The sequence below is a fragment of the Sus scrofa genome, chromosome 16 (assembly GCF_054392235.1).
Source record: "Sus scrofa isolate SSC_HxYL_T2T_F1_AM1 chromosome 16, Sscrofa_HxYL_maternal_Yorkshire_Landrace_v2.0, whole genome shotgun sequence".
Taxonomy (NCBI): Eukaryota; Metazoa; Chordata; class Mammalia; order Artiodactyla; family Suidae; genus Sus; species Sus scrofa.
In genome coordinates this window covers 67,171,136-67,195,505 of record NC_139398.1, presented here as the reverse complement: position 1 = coordinate 67,195,505, position 24,370 = coordinate 67,171,136, and the positions used below count along the sequence as shown (strand labels likewise).

General features: G+C 50.2%; 1 protein-coding gene across 19 annotated transcripts in view; it reads right to left on the bottom strand.

Annotated features, from left to right (window-relative positions):
* Window positions 1-24,370, bottom strand: part of SLIT3 (slit guidance ligand 3) — a 914,676-nt gene that overhangs the window by 133,652 nt on the left and 756,654 nt on the right. For all 19 annotated transcript variants that reach the window (XM_085001790.1, XM_085001791.1, XM_085001793.1 and 16 more), the window contains 3 exons: window positions 22,001-22,164; window positions 11,915-12,056; window positions 468-539 (listed from right to left, as the gene is read on the bottom strand). In XM_085001790.1, coding sequence (XP_084857916.1) covers window positions 468-539; window positions 11,915-12,056; window positions 22,001-22,164 — 378 coding nt within the window. The remainder of the gene's footprint in view (window positions 1-467; window positions 540-11,914; window positions 12,057-22,000; window positions 22,165-24,370) is intronic.

Here is a 24,370-nt window from a genome sequence, read left to right as displayed (position 1 = left end):
CCCACAGCACATGGAGCTTCCCAGGCTAGGAGTCTAATTGGAGCTACAGCTGCCGACCTATGCTACAGCCACAACCACGCAGGATCCGAGCCGCATCTGCAACCTACACCACAGCTCATGGCAATGCCAGATCCTTAACCCACTGATCGAGGCCAGGGATCGAACCTGCAACCCCATGGTTCCTAGTCAGATTCATTTCTGCTGCGCCACGATGGGAACTCCCCCATGCAGATAATTTGACTTCACTCTGCTTGGGGAGGCCCTTACTTCACAGGTACCCAAATCCATGTGAATGGCACTTCTGCACCCTCCTGCCAGGCTTGGGAGACATTCTGGGTCTGATACTGAACCCTCTCGAGGATGGCGATGCAGCCCCTCATCTGGGCACGCCGTCCACCACACAGGCCATATCACCCCCTCCCCCAAGTGAAAACATTTGGGCTCATTTCACCCCAGGGGAAACTCACATTCGCTTCAATTTCTTGTACTGGGTGAAGGCTCCAGCAGGGATGGATTTGATGGAGTTCTGTTCCAGGCGTCTGAGAAACAGAGCAGAGAAGAGTCGATTAACCATCCACTTGTCAACAAGCGGTGGCTGGTGGCTTCCGGGTGGTCTCTCCCATCACGGGGCACCCATCCTTGGTGGAGGGGGGCCTGGTGAGCACTGCGCAAAAGCCAGAGACGCATGTCCTGGGGTGCAGAGCGCCCAGTCAGTCCCAGGTCTAATGTTCCTGGGAGAAACCCAGAAAGGAGGACTTCTGAGGATATGTGCTTCCTGCCTATGGGAAGCCGTCTTTGGGGGCAGCTGCTGTCTCCAGAAAATGCTGTAGGAAGTAACCAGAGCAATAACAAAGTCAAGCGGATACAGGGAAGGAGGAGCAGAGAGAGATGCGCAGATGGCAGTGCCTGTCTGTCATGGAAGCGTGTCACCATTCAGGTAAAAACGCAACTGCACTGCTGCTGCCATGCTGTACAGGCAGGGACGACAGCGACTAACTTCATTTCTAGGCTTCTCCTCTCTTTTTTAAATGAAGGTATAATTGACATATAACTTTATATTAGTTTCAGGTGTACACCCTAACGAGTCCATATTTGTTTGGATTCTCCAACTGGCTGTGCCGATACAGTAGAGAAACAGCCTCCCAGTGTTCGGGCTCCCAGCCTGACATTCATCACACTGGCTCCGAGGGCCCCAGAGGCCCTGACTGGACCACTCCCCCGGGGCTGCTGTGACTTTACCGCCTTACGGACTTTGCTGAAATGCTTCCTCTATTGCTCTGGAAACAACAAGAGATGCTGCAAGCCCAGGGCCCAGAACTTCTGTGGGAGAGAAGGAGCCGTGGGGGCGAGGGTGGGGGGTGGGAGGTGGGAGTGAGCCTTTCCATTCTGATTTTCTTTTCCTTTCTTTTTTTTGGGCTGCCCCATGTCACATGGAATACCCGGGCCAGGGATCAGATTTGAGATCAGACCCCAAGCCGCAGCCCGCAGGGATCGAACCTTCATCCCAGCGCTTCCCAGAGGCCGCCAATCCCACGGCACCACAGAGGGAACTCCAAGCCTTTTCATTCCTTATGCTTTCATCTCTCAAATGACTCCCCGTCCCCGAGAACAGGTGTGGTGGGAATCAGGCCTGAGCGGGAGGCGGGGCCTCTGTTGGAGGTGATGAATGATGGCCGGGTCCAGGCTGAGGACTCAGCAGCTCCTCCTCATCCATCTCCCTTCCCTCCGAGGTGTGGAGCTTTTCATCACCTCCTCATTTGGCACAGACGATCCCCAAACCCTCAGCTGGGAAGATGCAGAAAAAATGGAGTGTGTGTGTCGGGGGTTGGGGGGAGGGCTGGGGGAGCAGACGGAAGAGACAGGAGGCACTGGCTCCCTCGGAGGCTACATCTCGTGGCTGCACATTTCTGGCCGGGATGAACCCATTCATCTTGAAGAGTAATCCTTGCTGCAGAATAGGGGAGACAGCCGTATTAATTTGTGCCTCTGCAATCTCATCTTCATTGGGGGGAACAGAGTATTTGTTACTGGAACCACTAATGGAGCAGTTTGCCAGCAATTTTCCCATTTCAAACAACATCTCAGCTGCTAATGTGGAATGGTTTGTCAAGCCTACCCATAACACAGACAAATCACTCTCTAGGCTGAAGGAAGGGGGTGAGGGGGGAGAAGAAGGAAGGGCGGGTGAGAGGAGAGAAGCAGCATCAGGACAGATCATTCTCAGCTGCCGGATGAATCGAGTCTACAAATGAGACTTCCACGGTCTATTAAGAAAGCCTTTGTGGGATGGGAGGGGGCAGGGACCGGGCACGTGGGCACAGGCTGGCCGGCCAGTGGACTGGTCAGTTCAGGATGAGCCACAAAAGCATGCCACAGGGTCTCAGAGGCTGCAGGCTACTGGAGAGTCATCCACAGAGGCAGCAGACCTGGGCAGGCCACCCCAACAGAAATGTCCTAAGGACATTCTCGTTTTCCAGCTGAGCAGAGTTCAGCAGGGATTCTTGAGCCAAGGCAGTGGCTCCATGGGCCCCTGGGGCTGCCAGTCAGGTGGCAAACGCTCTCCAGGAATCCTTGGATTCACTTGCCACTTTGGCAAGGGGCTGCAGCTGGAGGATGCCTCTGGAGAGAGCCATTGTCTGTAACGATGGCAACCCCTCAGCTTCTGCAAGAAGAGCCATCGTTGCCAGGACGGCGCCGGGTGTGAGGTCAGCTGGCAGGCTGTGCTGTTCAGAATGAATGGACCTCCACTTTAGTGATGGGTGCAAGAGCTCAGGGCGGGGTGAGTCTGTGAGTAGGAGGAGATACCTGTCCCCAAGAAGTTTAAGAATTGGGTGATAGGAGTTCCCATGTGGCTCAGCAGGTTAAGCACCTGACATTGTCTCTGTGAGGATGTGGGTTCGATCCCTGGCCTTGCTCAGTGGGTGAAGGATCTGTCGTGGCTGCAAGCTACAGCGTAGGTCACAGACATGGCTCGGACCTGGCATGGCTATGGCTGTACTATAGGCCTCAGCTGCAGCTCGGGTTCAACTCCTGGCCCGGGAAATTCCACATGCCACAAGTGCGGCTGTAAAAGGAAAAAAAAAAAAATCTGGCGACAGAGACCAGCCCAAGGTGGCCCATCACAGAACCAGATTTGATTGCTACCACAACAAGAAGAGCTACTGTTTACAGAATCAGGTTAATTTCTAGTTTCTCTTTTAAGCCTTACACTTCTGAGGCAGGCCGTGTTGGCCTCATTTTGTGAACGAGGAAAATAAAACCTACGGGGGATCAAAGAGCTTGTCCAAAGTGACAGAGCCTGTAAGCCAGAACGGGCATCTCTTCGGATCCACTGGACACACTGCCTCTCTATCTTTTTGAAAACGGAGGCCCAGGGACTAGAGTGGGCTCTCCTAAAGTCCCAGAAAAGTTGAAGGGGTGAGGAGCCCAGGGCTCATTCTGAGACATCAGGCAGCCTCTACAGAAGTAGGTACTTTGTAAAGAGGCTGCAGGAGTCGAGGGAAGATGGAATCTAGATGCCAATAGGCATAAAAGATGCAAACAGAGCGCAAAGGTGTGGTTTTGAACAAAGAACAAAGAACTCCCATCCTGGCTGTTACCCCTGGCGGGGATGTCGCTGTATCTCCTACACACTCTGGGCATGGTCTTTATCTCTGCAGCCTCTCTGCCTCTTAGGCTGCAGGGGGTACCGGCTGCACATCCAACCCCTTCCGGAGGGCCAAGGCCAAGACACGGGGTGGGTTAGCCTTGTCCCTGGGGGCAGCAGAGTTTATCAGTGTACTTTGAATGTCAACCTAAGGTATGGAAAGCAACAGCAATACAAGCGACTCTGTATAGGGACTTGGAAGTCAGGCATTAGGCTAAGAGCTTCGCATGACTCATCTAACTTAGATATTACACCTCTGTGAAGCACATCCCATTGACAGCACTCTTCCCACCTTAAACATGAGAAAACTGAGGCGCACAGATGTCAAGTCATGTGCCCAAATTCATGAAGCCAGGGAGAGCTTTGGCCGTGACTCAAACTCAAGCTCATTCAATTTGAAAGCCTGGACTCTCGGTCACTAAGCTATGTTGAAAACCATGTGGAGCTGAGGCGTCTCTATTCCCTGAGTCACTGGCACTCATCCTCAGGGAAAAAACGGCCCCTAGGTCAAGGGAGGAAGTCTGGAGTGTGTGTACACACACGTGTGTGGGCGCACACACGCCACCTCCACGCAGCAGGTAGCCGCTGGTGGGTTTTACACCGTCTAGAACAAGCATGCAGAGATCCATACTCCCAGGGACAAAAATTCAGTGTGAAGGACAAACAGCAGCATTAGCATCAGCCAGAACTGTCACACTTAAGGATGTGTCTGAAGCCAGCGGCTGTCTTCGGTCTCTCATCCCTGGCGCATGTGTCTTTCTTTGTCTGGCAAACATTCTTCAGGCTGCAAACTGATTTAATAGAACTAGCATAAAAACAAACATACAAATCAAACATCTGAGCATCTTCCGGCACCAGTAAAAACAATGGGAACATCTGATGGGGATTTCAGCCATTTGCGCTCTGTATTGATTTGCCCTAGTTCCTCAGTGCTTCCTTAATGATCTGTCATTTGCAAACATGCGACTGAACACAATGTATTTCTAGCAATACATAAGTCGACGTGATGCCAGAGAGAGTGGCGGGGGCACAGCTAGTGCGGGGCCACGGCAGCAAGTCGCCTGATAAGGAGGTTCTAGAACTGGCTTGGAATAGGGGTTGTACTAGTGATGGATAGCTACCACTTATTAAAGGTTTTTAATATATCGGATGCTATGCTCCTCATGCACTGGCAGATTTTATCCCTTCAACAAGAGAGTACCATTATTACTGTAATAATAAAGATGAGGCAAGTGGCCTATACGACATGAGCCATACCTAGCCAGCTCTGCAGGATACCTGGCATTGCCTACAGAAAACAGAGGTGCAGACCCAGAGCCAAATTTGCTCTTATTCTATGCATATTCCCAGATGCCTCCAACAGAGAAATCTTTGTCATCATCACCTTGGGAAAAAAATGAGAACTTGCGATGAAAGCATTCCATCACGTCAACTCTATGGCATGTGCCTAAGCTTTTTCTTTTTAGATTCCATTTAGGAGCTTTCAAACGTGGTGCTAATTTTCTACACGATTATCTTATATTATTTAATCTTCACGGAGACTCTCTAATAGGTATGATGAGCCCCATTTGGCAAAGATGGGGGCTGAGTGAAACATGACATGTCAAGAAAGGTACCCAAAGAGGCAGAACCGGGATTCAGACCCAGGACTACCGATCCCAAGGCTCTGCTCTGAATTATTCTGCTGCCTGATGGGTTTTCTCTTTATCCCACCCGGCCCTATCCCACTCCATCGCCGCTCCTTCCACATGGCAGAGCCTCAGAAACCCAGGGTTCTCAGAACATGTTAAGAATCCTGGACAGAGATGATTTCCAGGGCCCTCCAGCCCTTTTGTTCTATTGGCTGCTTTTCCTTTCTTTCTTTTTTTTAAACTTCTCTCTTTAAAAAATCCCTTCGTGTCTAGCGTCACGAAGGCATGTTTGCTTTGTTAAGCAGGTAAACCATTATTTGTCTCCCCACCCCAGATAAACAGGGCAGTGGAGGTGAGGCCAGGTGGAAATGGGGCTACTTTTTCTCTAGATGCTTTCATTTATGCCTTGACACTGAAGCCCACCCACAGACTTTCTCATCACCTAAAATTGAAGGGCGATAGCCAAGGGCACGAGACACTGGATGTCACTGGGGGCTGCAGCCGAGGACATGAGACACTGGGGACACAGAGCAAACATGGAAGAAGATGGGACAGAGATCAAGTTGGGGCTTTAGGGCGAGTTCCTCCTGTGGCTCAGCAGTAATGAACCCAAGTGGTATCCACGAGGACACGGGTTCAATCCCTGGCCTCACTCAGTGGGTTAAGATCCGGTGCTGCTGTGAGTGTGTCGTAGGCTGCAGATGAGGCTCTGATCTGGCGTTGCTATGGCACTGCTGTGGCTGTGGCGCAGGCCAGCAGCTGCAGCTCCGATTTGACCCCTAGCCGGGGACCCTCCATATGCCGCAGGGGCGGCCCTAAAAAGCAGAAAAAAAAGAAAGAAAGAAAGAAACGTTGGGGTTTTAGGTCCAGATGATCCCCATTTGAACCTTGAGGACCCAGGAGGGTGGTCTGAGGACCACAGAACAGAAGAGCACGTGGGCCTCTGGCTCTTCCCAGAATCTATCCCTGCTGGAGGCTGGAGTGGGTTCAGAGAAACCACAGGGAGCAGCAAGAACAGTGCTGTTGGTGGGAGCTCAGTTTCGAGGAAAATCTGCAGTGAACTGTCACTGTGGGTTCTCTGGAAGAAAGCTATTTTTAGAGGAATTGGCTCTGCTATGCGGGGAGACCAGCGCACACTTCCCTGAGCGGCTTTGGCTTTGAAAAAGAACTGAAAAGAGTCTGCCAGATTGCTTTGAATGAGAGCGAGCCCTTGCTTCCCCCAAAAGTTGGGGAGGGCAGAACCCCTCCCAAGGTCTAAGAGCATCACCGCCAGCTAGGATTGTGCACATAGGGAACAGATAAACTGCATGTGGTGCAAAGCATCCCTGAGAAGAAGGAGAAATCTGGGTTACAGAGGTGGCCACGGACACGAGGTGGGATGCTTAACGGTAAAAAGAGAAGTCACGGTCCAATGTCTTTAGGATGATAAGCCAGACGCTTTTGTGCATCCTGGGGTGCAGGCCACAGCTTCTCCTCTCGTCTCCCTCTTTCTCATCTTTCCACCTCCCCCCTCTGCTGGCCTTCTCTCACGGAGAAGAGGATGAACTTTAATTGCTTTAAAAAATTGTAGCCCAACACCCAGATCTCTAGGCACGGGCTCTGTTGCCTTAAGGAACAAAGTTCCTCAAAGTTCTCCCAGTATCTAATCAGAGCCTTGCCTCATCTGCTTTAAGGTCTCAGCTTCATTTTATTACAGAGAAGAAGGCAACCACAGCAGAAAAAGTCCTGGACAATCTATCTGGGGGGCCATAGGTGCCCAGTCAGCAGGGGCAGCCTGATTTCCATGTCTGCATACATTTGCATGAAGATGAGCTACTGCCAGGCTCAAGTCACAACGCAAGTGGCTAGCCTAGTTGTTGCACCCATTCTCTCAACCATAATCTGCAAAGAATTGAATGAGCTTTGTGGAAGGATCTTAGCAGGCAGCTCCAGCTCCTGTGATGGGGTTTCCAACCTTTTTCACCAAGCCCGATCAGAGTAGGGGTAACAGTAGCAGCAGTCATAGTAAAATAATGCCAATCACTGCTAACATAGGATATCCTATGTGCCAGATCCAACACTAAGCATCCGACAGCATATATTCACTTAACTTCTGAACCAACCATCAAGAAGGGACCATTAGCCTCTGTACTTTCCAGGTGAGGAAACCACCCATACTCAGAAAGAGTATTTGCCAGTGGCTAAAAGGCAGGGCCAGAGCTAACATGTGGGTCTGCCTGAATCCTCGGTCTAAGACCCTAGTTGTTGTTTGCTGCTGCTTATTTTTAGAAGCACTCTGGCTGGGGTGGCCATTCCCGGACTTTTAGATTTCACAGCCTAAGTAGTTACACACCTCTTGTTTTGCCAATGAAGGTAATCTCTATGTGGTCTGTTATACATAATACATATTTATATGCAGATATATTTATAATTATATAATAATTACACACGTAATTAAACACATATTGACATCACACACAAACATATTCTTCCTTCAGTGGCCATAATTTTATAAAATGAAGAGTATTTTTGGAGTTCCTGTCCTGGCTCAGCGGCAACATATCTGACTAGCATCCATGAGGATGCAGGTTCGATCCCTGGCCTCGCTCAGTGGGTTAAGGATCCGGCGTGGCCGTGAGCTGTGGTGTAGGTCGCAGATGTGGCTCAGACCTTGTGTTGCTGTGGCTGTGGTGTAGGACCCCTGGCCTAGGAACCTCCACATGTTGTGGGTATGGCCCTTAAAAAAAAAAAAAAAAGTGTTTTTTTTGTTTTTTTTTGGCCATGCCTGTGGCGTGTGGAGAAGTTCCTAAGCCAGAGATTGAACCTGTACCATAGCAGTGACCTGACACACTGCAATGACAACGATGGGTCCTTAACACGCTGAGCCATCAGGGAACTCCAAATGAAGAGTGTTTTTAGGAACAATACCAGAATAAGTAAGTCCAGAAATTTCAAATAAAGTACACTTCTTTAAATTGAATATTTTTGCTCACTGGAAAAAATAACACCTTGTTTTTGTTATTCTTACTTTACCTCATTTAAGGAAAAACTCAGTAATACTCAGGCAGCCTTTCAGAAATAACTAACTAGCTCGTCGATGTTCCTTTTAAAATTCAATGTCCAAGGCATTCCCTTCATGGCTCAGTGGTTAACAAATTGGACTGAGAACCATGAGGTTTCGGATTCGATCCCTGGCCTTGCTCAGTGGGTTAAGGATCCAGCGTTGCCATGAGTTGTGGTATAGGTTGCAGATGTGGCTTGGATCTGGCATTGCTGTGGCTGTGGTGTAGGCCAGCAGCTGTAGCTCAGATTGGATCCCTAGCCTGGGAACCTCCATATGCCTCGGGTGCGGCTCTAAAAAGTAATAAAATAAAAAGGAATAAAAACAAAACAAAATAAAATAAAATAAAATTCAACGTCCAAGTGTGAGCCCAACGGCCCAGGTATGGTCTGGCCTCCATGGCCACCTCCGATATGGCCATCTGCTATTTCTCTCGCCCAGACACCTGGGCTGTGCGCCTGTGAGGCCCACGCTGGAGGCAGAGTGATGTGGAGCCGAGGAAGAGGCAGGGAGCCTCCTGAACCAGGGCTGGGTGGGGTTGCAGCTTGACGACAAGACTGGCCCCTTTCATCAGACTGTGGTTGGAGACGCCATCAGAGGAAGTTCTGCAGCTGCCAAAGAGAAAAGATAAAACAAGGCAGGTGGAAGGAGAAAGAAGGGAGGTGGGGCAGAGAAAGAAAGAGGCATCTATGGGAAGCTGAAATGAGATGAGCGTTGGCAGGAGTTCTGTCTTGATGCCATGCTGGGAGGGCCAGAGTCCTACCCTGGCATGGTGAGGGACCAGGGGTGGGGGGCTCTTGTAACGAGGAGCACAGGGTTAACTGGATGGAGAAAGAGAGAGGGCTGGTGGGACATGGTGAGGAGAGGGGGGGAACAGACACAGGAAGAAATAGTGCTAGAAGGGCAGTGAGCGGACAAGCAGGAGAGGCGGCAAGGTCTAAGCGAACTCCGGGGAAGGACGGGCTCTCCAGGGCTGGAGCAACGGACCACCAGGAGTGAGGGCGAGTTGCCGTCAGATACAACACAGAGGGAATTCCGTGCTGGTTCTTGCTGCAAGAAGACCGAGGGCTGAGAGGAGGTGGAGGAGAGCACAGAGCGTGTGGGTGTCAGGCCACCACCCCATGTGGCTGATAAGCCCCGACCTGCAGGAAGGGCCTAGAGGCAGGGACCATGTCCCCAGGGGCTGGGCAAGAACGCCTTAAAGGGAATCAGAGAAAAGCTGGCAAAGCAGGTGAAGAAAGAAGAAACTAAGCCTCTCCTTCTGGAAGTTATGTGTTTCTTATCTCAGTCAGGGGGAAACCAAAGTCCTTAGCATGGTCTGGCCTCTCCTTACCCCTCTGACCTCAACCCCTAACACTCCCCTAGTGTTTACACCACGCCAGCCACACAGGCCTTCTGGTATACCAGGCACAGTCCTACCTCAGGGCCTTTGCACATGCTGTGCCCTCTATGTGCAATAGCCTCCTCCAGATTTCCACTCGCTTTCTCTCTCACTCACCTTTTACATTTTTCTCCTTAGAATGCGCCGTCTTCTAATGTATTTTATTATCTAATTTACTTTGTTTATTGTTTGTTCACGCTTCCCTCCACTGGAATGCAAGCACCAGAAAGGTGGAACTTTTGTCTATTTTGTTCATTGCTTCTCCCTAAGCACAGAACAATGACTGGAACACAGTGGGCTCATGATAGATGTTTGTTGGATGAGTGTACGAATGAATGAAAGGGTCGGTGGGTCATCTATGGACATGCACTAGGAATAGAAGGGCATTCATGAGAGGAGAAGAGAAGGAGGAAGGAGAAAGGGGGGGGAATCAGGAGGAGAGGGAGGAGGAGGAGGGGAAAACAGAGAGATGAGGAGAATTTATTTGGAGGGATTTTAGCTAATGATGTTTTCGGTGGCAGGGGGTCCATCTAACCATGTGTTTAATAAATCCATCTAAAATGAAGGCAGCAGCAACAACAACAACAACAACAAAAAAGACAAAAAGACAAAAAAAAAAAATAAAATGAAGGCAGGAAATGGCATTGTCTTTTTTTTTTTTTTTTTTTGGTCTTTTTAGGGCTGCACCTGAAGCATATGGAGGTTCCCAGGCTAGGGGTCGAATCGGAGCTGTAACTGCTGGCCTCCAACACAGCCACAGCAACACCACATCCGAGCCGCATCTGCGACCTGCACCACAGCTCACAGCAACGCTGGATCCTTAACCCACTGAGCAAGGCCAGGGATCGAACCTGCATCCCCATGGATACGAGTCAGGTTCGTTACCGCTGAGCCACGATGGGAACTCCGACATTGTCATTTAAAAAGTGATCTTGAGGTCAACCTTCACTGACCCTCTACACAAGCCAGAATGAGACACTGGCCATTTCCTCTTCTTTCTTTCTTTCTTTTTTTGGTCTTTTGTCTTTTTAGGGCTGCACCCACCGCATATGAACCTTCACTGACCCTCTACACAAGCCAGAATGAGACACTGGCCATTTCCTTTTCTTTCTTTCTTTTTTTTGGTCTTTTGTCTTTTTAGGGCTGCACGTACCGCATATGGAGGTACCCAGGCTAGGGGTCAAATCAGAACTGTAGCTGCTGGGCTATGCCACAGCCACAGCAACGCAGGATCTGAGCTGCGTCTTTGACCTACACCACAGTTCACGGCAACGCCGGATCCTTAACCCACTGAGCAAGGCCAGGGATTGAACCTGCAACCTCATGGTTCCTAGTCGGACTCATTAACCACGGAGCCACGACAGGAACTCGTGGCCATTTTCTAACCCACAGGAGAAGACTGGACAAGACGAGCCACATGGACAAACTCTACTGGAATTTCAGATGTCTGTGCATATGCCACCTTATCTTGCCTCACGACCTAAAGGTCTAATCTAGATGACAATAGTCTGATTTAAACTGATTAAGAGCTCAGGCTCTTGCTCAGGAGAGGCAGCTATGAAATCAGTTCATTATTCATACCGCTTCCACCACCAGTAGCAGCACCACCATTTTACAGAAGGCTTGCCCTTGTGTCAAGGGCTGTATGAAGCGCTTTACACGATATTTCATTTAGTTTTCAAAATGACCTGCTGAATAATACTATAATGATCACATTACGAGAACTGAGAACACCAGAGGTGAACGAGGGCAAGTATTTTGCCCACAGTCGCAGAGCTTGTTCACGGTAGAGCCAGGACAGAGTCAGAGGAGGGCTCTGGGCAGGGACAAGCAAACCCTCACTGTAAAGGGCCAGACAGAAGCCCAGGCTTGGAGGGCCATAAGTCCCTTTGTCACAACCGCTCAACAGGGCTCTAAAAGAACAGCCATAGGCAATATAACATGAAGGGGTATGGCTCTGTCCCAATAAAACTTTATTTACAAAAACAAGAGGGGGGCCTATCTGGCCCATGGGCTATTGTTTGCTGACCATGCTCTAGGGTCCATGCTCTTGACCCCTGAGCTATGATACCTGGGAACCCTGGAAGGGAGGGCAAAGAGACTGAAGTATTTTCAACAGTCAGTCCTAACAGCCGGACATGCTGCCAGCCTGCGGGAGATCGGCTGAGACCAAGAGGTGAACTCGCCAGGGACGGGGGTGGCAGATGGGCACTTACATTTCGACGATGCCCTCTGGCAAGTTGGCAGGAATCTCTGTCAAGCCCTTCCCTCGACAGTCCACGATGTTGTTGCTGCAAGTGCAGGCTGAAGGGCAGGAGATGGAGTTGGCGTTGCAGGATGGAGGTTCCGAGTGGGGGCCTGTGGGACCAGAACAAATTGGTCAACGCGTGTCAGTGACAGGGGCTGCCTGGGCTTCTGCGCCCCTTAACCAGCTTCCCAAAGAGGCAGTGTTTCCTGAGCAGCTACCTGAAAAGTTATCACCAGCTGACATTGCCCCGTCATCTGGGAGACACGGCTGCTGCTGGCTAAATATTCAGCCAAGAGGACAGAGTCTGACTTTGCTCTGACTATTTCTGGATTGTTCCACCTGCTCTGTCCTCCCATCATCCTAGCCGTTCAGAGACAGACTTGCTCTCAGAGTCAATCCCTCATGAAACTATGCCACCGGAATGCAAAGAGCATAGGTTGGGATGACTTTTTCAGGGGGTCTAAGGTCCAGATGACACCCCAGGGTTTGGGGCTCTTATCTGGGGCTGGGAGACTGCGTGTACACACGTTGATCTTTTCTCAAGGGGCCGGAGGCCACTATCCAAACCGGGTGGGAGGGACAAAGGCGGCAGGATTTCCCCATTGGAGGCAGTGATGTCCTAGCGTCAAAACAGCCATCAGCAGCAACAATCAAGGCCTTTGGCCAACAACTTTCACGTCCGGAGAACATGCAAATAAAACTTACCTCATCAGAAAAAAAGTCAATACGTGACTACATATTTCAGAGTCTTAATTTTATTTGAGGTGAGAGCCCATGTGTATGTGAAGCCAAGCAGTAAAAACCCAAGAAAACGTCACAGAAGGAGCTTATTTGGAAAGCCAAATGAAGAGAACATATAGATTAGCAAACGAACTCAAAATTCAGGGTCACGGAGTTCCCGCCGCGGCTCAGCTAACAAACCCGACTAGCATCCATGAGGATGCAGGTTCGATCCCTGGCCTCGCTCAGTGGGCTAGAGATCCAGCGTTGCCATGAACTGTAGTGTAGGTCGCAGACGCGGCTTGGATCCTGTGTTGCTGTGGCTGTGGTGTAAGCTGGTGGCTAAAGCGACAATGAGACCCCTAGCCTGGGAACCTCCATATGCTGCAAGTGTGGCCCTAGAAAGAAAAAAAAATTCAGAGTCACAAGCATCTTCATCACTTTCTCTGGTGGCCCCATCCAATCTCTAACAGAAGTAACTTCAAACATTTTACAGCACTGTGTAAGTTTTCATGCTCTGTTTCTTCAGAGTGAGGTGAGAAACTCACATCTGTGGCTGGTTTTTCAAATGTGGACACTGCAACCAAAGGTCAACTCAACCCCGTGGCTTCCTCAGAACCTCACCCCACCCCTGGGGACCCAGATGGCAGGAATTATTTCAGCGTCTTTCCAGATCCCCCTCCCAGAGCAAAGGGCCACGGACTGAGACCAAACTCAGACTAACTCTGCAAACATCCTCAGGTCTCAGACATGGAGCATCTGGCTGGGGCTCCTGGAGAGAGAGTAAACACAAAACATGGAAAATGTCTGTAGGGAATGATGGTTTGCGTTTGGCCCCAGTTCACCGGAGAAGCGGAGGCTGGGAAGCCAGGGCAAGTCCAGCTACAGTGGTTGAAGCAGAGGATGGACCGAGCCTGGGCAGGTCCTCATTTAAAGGCTGAGTGAGGGTCCCCTCTCTGCTTCCAGTAGTCCTTACACCTTGGGGGCGGTTCTTCTGTAAGGATCACACTGATGCCTGTGGCTTAACGTGGAACATGTACTTTGCCAGAAAATGCCATCCCGGTGATCGAAGAGTCTTCCTTCCCTTGGCCTGACTTTCACATATATACACACAGTTTAAAGGCATCCTCAAAAAAAAAAAAAAAAAAAAAAAAAAAGGAGTTCCCGTCGTGGCGCAGTGGTTAACAAATCCGACTAGGAACCATGAGGTTGCGGGTTTGATCCCTGCCCTTGCTCAGTGGATTAACGACCCGGCGTTGCCATGAGCTGTGGTGTAGGTTGCAGACGTGGCTCGGATCCAGCGTTGCTGTGGCTCTGGTGTAGGCCGGCGGCTACAGCTCCGATTCGACCCCTAGCCTGGGAACCTCCATATGCTGCGGGAGCGGCCCAAGAAATAGCAAAAAGCCAAAAAAAAAAAAAAAAAAAAAAGGCATCCTCTGAGCTGGAACGTTTGAGAAGATATTCTTGTCTAGGGTACAAGCTTCAAACTCTCCAGTGTCACACTAGCCAGTCTGACGGAGACCATGGATGATGCCACAGAGACCACGACTTACATTAAAATTCCCAAGTGGAACATTCTCTTAGAGGGAGAGGTGGTGCTGGCTTTGTTCCAAACTGGAAAAGCCTTTACATTTCTGAGAAAGCAGCAACCCCAGAGAGCCAGCTTGTAAGAGCCTCAGATCAGGAATGAGAGTGTTGTGGCCGAGGGTGTGGGCTCTGCTGTCCCACTGGCTCCATCTAAACCCTGGTTCTAGCCTTCGGCCTCCATGCCTCAGTTTTCCCCACCTGTAAAATGGGGGAAGGCTTGGTTGTGAAGGCAAAGGAAGTTAATACATGTAAAGTACTTAGAGGACTGCGCGGCAGAGAGTCAGAGCTTAGTCAGGTTATTTGTTATTATTATTGCTGTTGTTACTCATGGGTCTGGCTCCTGCCACAGATTATTCTGCGGGACCTGGGGCAAGTCATAGCACCCTCTCTGAGCTTTTCTGCTGGGATCTCCATGAACAAGAAGTTTGGATTGCATGATGCCTGAAGCCCTTTCTGGGTCTAAAGATTGACTACCGTTCTTCAGATAAATGGAAGCAGAGGGGTACGCTACCTACAGCTTTCGCTGCTCTGCTCCATCTCTTTGCAGGTGGCAGCAAGGAGCTACAGTGGGCAGGGCTCCCGTCCCCTCACCGCATCCCCCATCCTCCAAGGGAGGCGGGGAGCAGTAGGGCTTCAGATGTCAGGGCTTTTGAAGTACAGGTCATGCTCCTGAAAGCAAACAGCCCCGGCACATCAAGGGGCCGGTGCACCTGACCAGCGGGGGGATGCGCCCCACCCCGTGCCTTCCTGGGTGGGAAGCATCAGGGACTCCATGGGGGCCTGAGTCTGAGCACCTGCCTTTGCACCCACTGAGGCACAGGGTGTCGGATGGCTGTCTCTCCTGTGATCTGCCAAAATATTACTTGGGGGGCTGTCAGAGAAGAGGGAAGAAAGCCATTACCTTCCAGGGCTCCTATGGGCAACAGAAAATTTGGAAATGGGATTTCTTTAAAGATGCATCTTCCGACTTCTGTGCAGAAATGAATTCTGTTTCAACCAGACCCAGACCCAGGCTGTAGCCCTGAGTCCCTTTGGGGAGAACTTGGTCTTTCACAGGATGGCTCTGAATCAGAAGAAAACGGTGTGCTACACTGCACGGGGTGTTGTCAAAGCAAAAAAAACCCTTGAAAGATCCCTTAACCAGGTCACTAACGACACCTTTAATTACGCAGAGAGAAATAACGGTAATTATAGCCTCCGTCAGCATCCTGGGCTGGCAGCTCCCCAGCCAGGTATTCACACATGGCGAGGATGTGCCCCTTCGGCTGAAATAAAACACTTCGGGGTTAAGCCAGGGTTGAAGGATAGTTGGCTTTCCCAGGAAACATCCCCCCCCCTCCGCCCCATCAGTGCTGGAGGGACCAAGCCCATTTCCCTTCGGGCCTTTGAGGGCTGTGATGGTGACAGTCCCTCCCCACAGCTTTCTGTCTCTGGACAGACTGAGATGAGAATGTAAATTCTACCAGGATGGGGGCCCTTTCTGTTGTATTTACTGTGAGATCCTCGGTGCCTAAAATAGGACGCAACAAACAAACTTGGGGTGAGAGGATGAATACCTGGATGAAATTAACCCAGAAGCCTTGGCAACGGGGGTCCTGAATGTCGCCGTGCTACAGAGGCAGGCGATTCTTCTGGAAGTGAAGGGAGGCTCCCTGAGTTCCGAGTGCCCTGGGCAATGGTGCGTAGGATCTGCCCCAGGTGGGGAGACCGAGTGGCGATGGGGAGATGCGACCCTCACGTCCTTCTATCACAGCCAAGGCTATCTGTCCAGTCCCCTGGGCCCCCTCTGGGCCCAGCTCACCTGTAGGGTCAGGAGTCCTAGACCCTCCGCCAAATCCTGCCCACACTTGTTGAGGCTGATGAGGGTGGTACAGAGGATAAAGCGAGGGAACACCTAGCTTTCTACCCAGTAGATTCTGTGACTACAAGCAGGGAAGCAGAGGGGAACGGGAGCAGAGCTGTTATACTGGGATGGGCGTCTCTATGTCTCTTTGATGGAACAGGGCTCCCTAGTGTGAACCTGCCTCCGCGCGCGCGCGTGTGCGTTCCTATTGAATGACATCTTCTCACGGGGCCCACAGATCCTCCTGGCCCTCGAGCGAGCCTGCCAACTCCCCCATCCCGCCCAGCACAGCCAGGGCCTTACATCCAAGTGTAGCGATGGGCTAGCACGCAGAGCGCCGGTCGTCTCCTGTCTAAGACGTGCTCTCAGAAACGGAGCCGTGCACGTGGGCTTGCTCTTCCTTTCTTCGTGTTTAAAGGAACGCCCCAGCTCTCTGCTCTTGGAACTCTTTCGATCCCACAGCTAAAAGGCGACGGCCCCAGGGTGGAAGGGTGTCCTCATCCAGAATAGGGAGCTGGGCATGTGGGCTAAGCACCTGTCTCCCCTTGGCAGGGGGCATCTGTCTCCCTTTCCCTGCGCACCACCGCAGCTCAGAAATTTCAGTCTGGAGCCAAAGCTATCTCTGTGCCAAGCAAGGAGGGAAGCTGAGATGCCAGCCTTTGGATGTTTCCTAAGATTCCCTGGACTGTGGCCTGACGCCTCGAGGGAGGGCAGGGCAGAGCTGGGGGGAACAGAGGTGCCGGCCCTTTCCTGCTCTTCCTGGTTACCAAGGGAGCTGCTTCCCAACCCAGAGGGGCCCTCGATAAGGGAAAAGGGCAGAAATGCGTTCCCGGCTGGACCCCTCACAGGGCAAGTCCCTGTGGTTGTGGCCTGGACACTGTACTATTCCCCTCCTCTGCTGACTTCCTACCCCTTCTCTGGTTCTGAGAGAGAAGAAAGATGGGGCAGTGACCAGGGAGATGGCTCTGGTCCAGCTGTCAGCCCGTCTTTGTTCTTCTTCTCATTGGCAAGTGGGGGTGAGCATCACCCAGAAAACGAAAGGCCCTGATGTGTCTGCCCAGAGGAGTGGAGCAGAGGCCACTGAACTTCAGACCCAGAAAGGGCCATGGAGACGGCAGGGGAACCGAAGCCCCGAGGGAGCAGTGTCCTTGCGCCCTGACACAGCTATGGCCAATCTGAGAGTGACCCTCATTCTTGTAAGAGCGGCTAACATTTGTGGGGTGTTTCCTATGTGCTGCCATAAGTGCTTGGTATATATTATCTCATTTGATCCCTGTAAAACCCCTGGCATAGGTCCCATTATTATTTTTCCTATTACACTGATGGGGAAATGAAGGGGTGGGGAGGTTAAGCAAACAACGATGTTCTAAAATTTGGTCCAGGGCTCCCCCTCTGCCAAAGAGACACCCTTCATGCCTTTCTTCATCCCTGTGACATGGAAAACCGCCAAAGCCCTGGGATCTCAGGAGGCGGGAAGGGGATGCTTAGGGGCGAGACACGGATTGTGTGAGCTATGCTGGAGATGGCTGGACACTGTTGTGTTAGAGCCATGTGTATTTCTTTCTGTCTTTTGAGAGAACTTCACCCAGCAGAGTACACAGAGTCGGAAAATCCAATGAGCGTGTGGAAAGAAATTAATTCCAGTATTCAAATTAAGCATCCCTGTTGGCCTCTGGCCTTTCAAAAGCCAACAACAGACTGCAATGACAATGGCACTTGAGCAATTATGATAAGAATATAAATGAATGTGATTTAAATACCAGAGGCATGATAATTTGGGGAATGGCTAAATAAACCTAATAGTCTCATTCCTGCAATGTCCAATTATGGTGTTTTAATTAAAACCTCCTAAGGAGATGGGCGGCTAGTCATGGCTTACCTTAATTATCTTTATACTTAGTAACCAGTCCCAAATTAAAAAAGAAAAAGAAGTAGAAGGGGAAAGTTTCTTGTTTCCATGGAGATATGCCTATTTCATTTTTAATAATAACTGAGGAAGTATTTGTTGAGAGGCTGTTAGGATTGAGCACTGTTCTAGGCATTGGGGCACCTGAAAAAAAAAAAAAGTAAGACGTGGCCCCTTATTACTAAAAGATGAGATTAATCTTCATGAAAAAGATATCTCACATTCAAAGATTATGGACAGATCAATGTGAAACAGTGGACGAACCAATGGATTCAAGCATGTTCCGAGGAAAGAGATAACAGACTCAAGAGGTCAAATATTTGAGCTAATATCCTTGAATTATAAATTGTAACTGGTAGAAACTCTCCCAGATTAAGGTATCGGAAGATTGACACATGGAAGAGAAATCCTAGCGTTTAACCCTCCAAATAAGCCCTTTAGTAAGGATGGAAAAAAAAAATTCAACAACCTGCAACTCACATGAGCTCAGCAATGGCTGGAGCAGAACCTTTGCTCTGATCTGTTGTATGAACTCTGATAAAGCGAAGTCTGGTTCAGGGACTATTCTAGTCCTAGGGCCCTAGTCTTCCTCTTCAAACGAGGAGAATTAACAGAGCAATCCTTCCAGCAATAGTTATAGGAAACCAAGCAGTCCAGTTGTATATTACAGACAACCCTTAATAGTAAATAAAGAGCCTCTCCCACTCTTGTGAAAAAACCTCCAGTTGTCTCCCCAGGGCAGGAAAATAAATGCCTTCGACTGAAGGGGATGGTTGACAGAGGAGATGAATTTTGCCAAAGCACGCTGCTAGCAAATTTCTGGGTTCTCGGGAGTGATAAGGAGCCCGCAGCCAGGGCTTCTGGGAGAAGAGGCTGGGCTCCAGACAGCCGGATTTAATTCAAAGGGAGATAGCAGGGGCTTGGGCAGGCAGGGCCCTCACAGGCTGAGACAGATAAAGCTCTTTCCTGTCTCTGGAGTCATGTGTTGGGTGAATTTTTCGACACCGTGTAGGGGCGCAGGGAGGCTGCCTGACAGGGGCCACTGGTGATGAAGACACACGCAGGGAAGGCTTCCTTGCTGCCCCAGCCTGTCTTGCTCCGAATCAGCTGACTTCCACTTTTTAAAGTCCCTCCTTTCTGGACTTAAGTCCTCCTCCTGTGGGTTATTGGGGAAATAGTTTGGATAAGGAGGAGCCTTGGTGGATTTGCAGCTTAAAACAACCGCCATCAGGTCTATACCTAACCGTCTTATTCAGACGCCCTGCTGGGCTCGGTAGGGGGGCTGGGCCTGCTCCCCAGAGGTGGGCTGCATCTGGGAGGGGGGGCGGTTGGTAGTGAGACTAGCCCTTCTCTATGACCTCCTGCTGAGCACAGAGTCTTGTTTCACGTTGCTTCCATAATTTTTTTTTCTCATTATTTTTCCAGCCACCCCACGGCAGCTGGTGTTCCCGGGTCAGGGATCAGATCTGCGCTGCAGTTGTGACCTTTGCAGCAGCTGCAGCAACACCAGTCCCTTTAACCCACTGTGCTGGGCTAGGGATTGAACCTGCGTCCTGGGGCTGCAGAGACGCCGCTAATCCCGTTGCGGCACAGCGGGAACTCCTCTCTCATCCTTTTATCCCACGCTCATCAACTACCTTGAATAATTATGAAAGAGGTAGTGCTCTGGGGTGGGGACGCTCCTCCTGAACCCCACTAATGCCGTGGTGCATTCATCATGGATGTTCAATTCATGGGCTCCCCCTGACCACGTATCTAACTGTATGACAGGACTTTTCAGAAAGGAACCCTGCACAGCATCCTATTTTTAAGCTTTGAGAGCCTGGGAAAAACATCTAAAAATGCCCCCAGGCACAGGGGTCCCACTATGCTACGCCCCTAAATTCATACTATTAGGGAAAGAGTGGTGTCGATAGCATAGTCACGTCTGGAGTCTGTGGATTAAACTGTCCTGTCCTCTAAAGACATGTGGTTTCCTATGAAGAAGCTACAGGGACCATCACGAGCAATGGTCTTAATGGCTATAAACAGGGACCGTGATAACGATGCGCTGTGTAACTGTTAACCCACCTGCGAGATTCAGCCTTTTCCGAGGAGGGAGATTCGGGGCTAGCTGTCCCGGGACCCAGGAGGGTCAGCCTTCCCACCCTGGGTTTTGGGTCCCGACTGAGGCTGGGTAAGCGAGATCTCGGCACGGCTTTGATGGGAGGGTGCGTCTGTGACGAGGGGGGATGCGTGTTCGTGCGCTGCTTTAAACCTGGCACCCACCTCTAACGATGTGTTTTAACATTCTCCCTAATTAGTTTTTCTCACTAGCTCTTGGATGACTCCTGCACTCTATAATTATTTCTTTCACTGGCACTTATGCCGATATTGTACCCTTTGCCTAATAATTACTGTAATTACAGTCACTGGATTTGAGTTGGGTGCCTGTGTGAGCAACGGTTTTATTATGCGTTTGGTGGAAAGTGATTTCGAAGTGGGCCTCTATAGGAACGGGTTGAGGTACTGCTATGAGATATGTTAAAATGTTTGGGGAAAATAAATAACTTGATGAAGATGTTACCTGACGAGAGGAAGCCGCAGAGAGGGAGGTGCAGCCGAATTCAAGGAAAATTCCTAGATATGGCGAATGCAGCCTAAGAACCGAAGAGGGCCAGCTGTATTGGGATCCCATAGCTGTATCGGGGTCCCACAGTCACATCGGGGTCTCACAGCCATACTGGGACCCCATAGCTATATCGGGGTCCCATAGCCATATAACCATATAGGGATCCCATTGACCATATAGGGGTCCCATGGCCATATTGGGGTCCCATAGGCATATTGGGGTTCCATAGCGCCCAGTGGGCGCAATAAACCTTCTGGACTGAAGATGGGCAACAGGAGAAGAGGTGAGAAGTGGGACCTGCCATTGCCCCTTTTCCTTCCTCTATGCCAGCACCCCAAGATCAGCCTTTAGAAGCCACTGGGCCCCCACTCTAGGACTATGTCCCTGGATTTCAGGAACATCTCGTTGGGAAACTTCTCAACTGAATACTTTCTTTTTCTAAGGAAACCAAGAGGTGAGCTCCTGTTTCCTTGCCTCCAGAAAAGGGTAGAATTGATGGGATTGGACAATGTCAATGAGAAATGAAAGCATCCTTGCCTCCAGAAAAGGGTAGAGTTGATGGGATTGGACAATGTCAATGAGAAATGAAAGCAAACAAGCAAACAACATTTAGGACCCAAGGCCAAGTTGACATTCTCTGGAAAGCTCTTCTCAGGTCACTCAGCACCTGAGCTCTCCCACCCTGAAGAGCTGAGCTGTCCTCAGTCAGGTCCCAGCATAGGCTCTGTTTTCCCTTCTACGTGGACATCTGTGCTGCTATTAGACTTCATTTACCCACAGATCAGACTCTCCTGTTTGCTCAGCACATTTAGTGGGCCCACTAAACTATAATAATTAAGCTCCACTCATTAGCTCTTACCAAGAGCTGCGTATTATGCTAAGTGCTTTGTATGCATTATTTCCTTTAATCCTCCCACCCGTCCCTTGAGTTATGGACTACGACTCTTTCCAGTTGGCAGGCCTGCAGTAACTTGCCAAAGTCACAGAGCACTAAGGGACAGACCTAAGATTTCCAGCCAAGCAGCCTGACCCCATAGACTCCATTAGCCTGTCTCCCAATTTCTAGGAGCACCTGGGCTGCAGGAACAGGTCTGGCCCATGTTCAAGTGCCTGACAAATATTAGCGTCAATGGACCACGAGGCTTCACAGAAAGTGGATTCATGAGCTCCATGACCATTTTCCTTTACGGGATGGCAGGAGCCTCTTTTCTGGAACCCCCAGAGGCACACCAGAGTTCTTTACATTATCGGAGAGCGCCGAGGTGACCTGTGAGGCTCCATGCCAAGCTCCGGGCTGGGGTGTACGTTCCAGGCCAAGGTGATGTCCAGGACAGATCACTGGTGGGTAAGTGGCAGTATGGGCTGGGGGCAGCGGGGGGCGCCTCACCTGGGCAGACATACTCCTTCTTCTGCACATCCGCCACGTTGAAGCCCCTCAGGTGCACAGGAGCCATGCAGAGGGTGAACTGGCCGATGGTCCGCCGCTGTCGCAGCCAATCCGAGAGCCAGGCCAGGTGGCAGTCACAGTACAGGTGGTTGGAGTGGAGGCGCCTGGGAGACGGAGGGACAGAGAGAAGATGCTGTCACAGTGGGAAGTGGGGAAGCTGCCACTGGCCGAACAGAGTGGGACGGACCTCTCTGCCCCTTGGCCCAGGGTCATCATCCTCGAACGCCCAGGGAAGCGCCTCCCTCTGTACTACTGAACCACCGCAGGAGCTTCGACCCTTTTATTGCCACAACACAGATGACAGCTACCTTCTCAGGCCAGCCGCATTGAGTGGAGGCCTCCGGGTTCTGAGCAACTCCCACTTCTAACTAGTAATCCCAGCCTTTTCTTTCCCAAAACTCAAGAAAGCACATAAGAGAGGGAGAGTCATATTATCACAGCGATGATCCAGATTTGGGTCAAATTTCCAAAAGGGTGGCTCAGGTGCAAAGTTCAGTAGGCAGCCCAAGGCGAGTTACAGATGGCTTGAAACAGCTTCTGTCTTTTTTGTTTGTTTGTTTGTTTTGTTTTTTCTTTCCTTTTCTTTTTTTCCTTTAAGGCCATACCTGTGGCATATGAAGTTCCCAGGCTAGGGGTCAGATCGGAGCTGCAGCTGCCAGCCTACACCACAGCCACAGCAATGTGGGATCTGAGCTGCACCTGCTATCTATGCCACAGGCTGCTGCTATGCTGAATCCTTAACCCACAAAGCAAGGCCAAGGATCAAACCTGCGTCCTCATGGACCCTCTGCTGGGTTCTTAAACCACTGAACCACAATGGGAACTTCTTTTTTTTTTTTTTTTTTGGTCTTTTTTTGCTATTTCTTGGGCCACTCCCATGGCATATGGAGGTTCCCAGGCTAGGGGTCGAATCGGAGCTGTAGCTGCCAGTCTACACCAGAGCCACAGCAACGCTGGATCCGAGCCGTGTCTGCAACCTACACCACAGCTCATGGCAACGCCGGATAGTAAATCCACTGAGCAAGGGCAGGGATCGAACCCGCAACCTCATGGTTCCTAGTCGGATTCGTTAACCACTGCGCCACGACGGGAACTCCCACAATGGGAACTTCTTAAAATAGCTTCTTGAAAGGGAACCCTCCCGCACTGCTGGTGGGAATGTAAACTGGTATAGTCACTATGGAGAACAGTTTGGAGATACCTTTGAAATCTATACATAGAACTTCCATATGACCCTGCAATCCCACTCTTGGGCATATATTCAGACAAAACTCTACTTATAAGAGACACATGCACACGCATGTTCATTGCAGCACTATTCACAATAGCTAGGACATGGGAACAACCCAAATGTCCATCGACAGATGATTGGATTAGGAAGATGTGGTATATATACACAATGGAATACTACTCAGCCATAAAAAAGAATGACATAATGCCATTTGCAGCATCATGGATGGAACTAGAGACTCTCATACTGAATGAAATAAGTCAGAAAGACAAAGACAAATACCATATGTTATCACTTATAACTGGAATCTAATATACAGCACAAATGAACATCTCCACAGAAAAGAAAATCATGGACCTGGAGAATAGACCTGTGTGTGGCTGCCCAGGGTGGGGAGAGGGAGGGAGTGGGAGGGATCGGGAGCTTGGGGTTATCGGATACAACTTGGAATGGATTTACAAGGAGATCCTGCTGAGCAGCATTGAGAACTGTCTAGATACTTATATTGTAACAGAACGAAGGGTGGAAAAAAAAATGTATACATGTAAGTGTATCTTGGCCCCCATGCTGTACAGTGGAAAAATAAATAAATAAATTTAAAAAAAAGAAAAATTAAAAAAAAAAAAAAGCTTCTTGGTCTCAATGCCCTAGTTTATGGTGGGCTGTGGCAGTGATCTGCTGTTGTCTCTTCTCTTCCTCCACTTCCTCTCTAAGTGTCCCTTTCATGGACCCCCTGCATGTCACGCTGGTGGCCAGATGGGGGAACCAGCTTGGCAGTGTGAGCGGGCAGGGGAAGCAGGGCGTGGTGAGAAGAGTGCTTTTTGAGGGATTCACCTTCTCTCAACTCTCCTATTTAACTAAGGTGTTCTCCATACAGACTCTTGCAATCCACAGCAATCTCTCCAGAATGCCTCCTTCATTGCCTTCCCAAGTTCAATTTCACCAGGTGTCCTTGCTATTCTGACTGGTTCAGTGCCTCTGAAAAGGCTTTCTCTCCATTTTCAGGATTCTCGGGCTTTCTGCCTCTAAGCAGCCGTGACTCCAGAGCAATTTCTCACCCCGGCGTGAGTTACGATTCT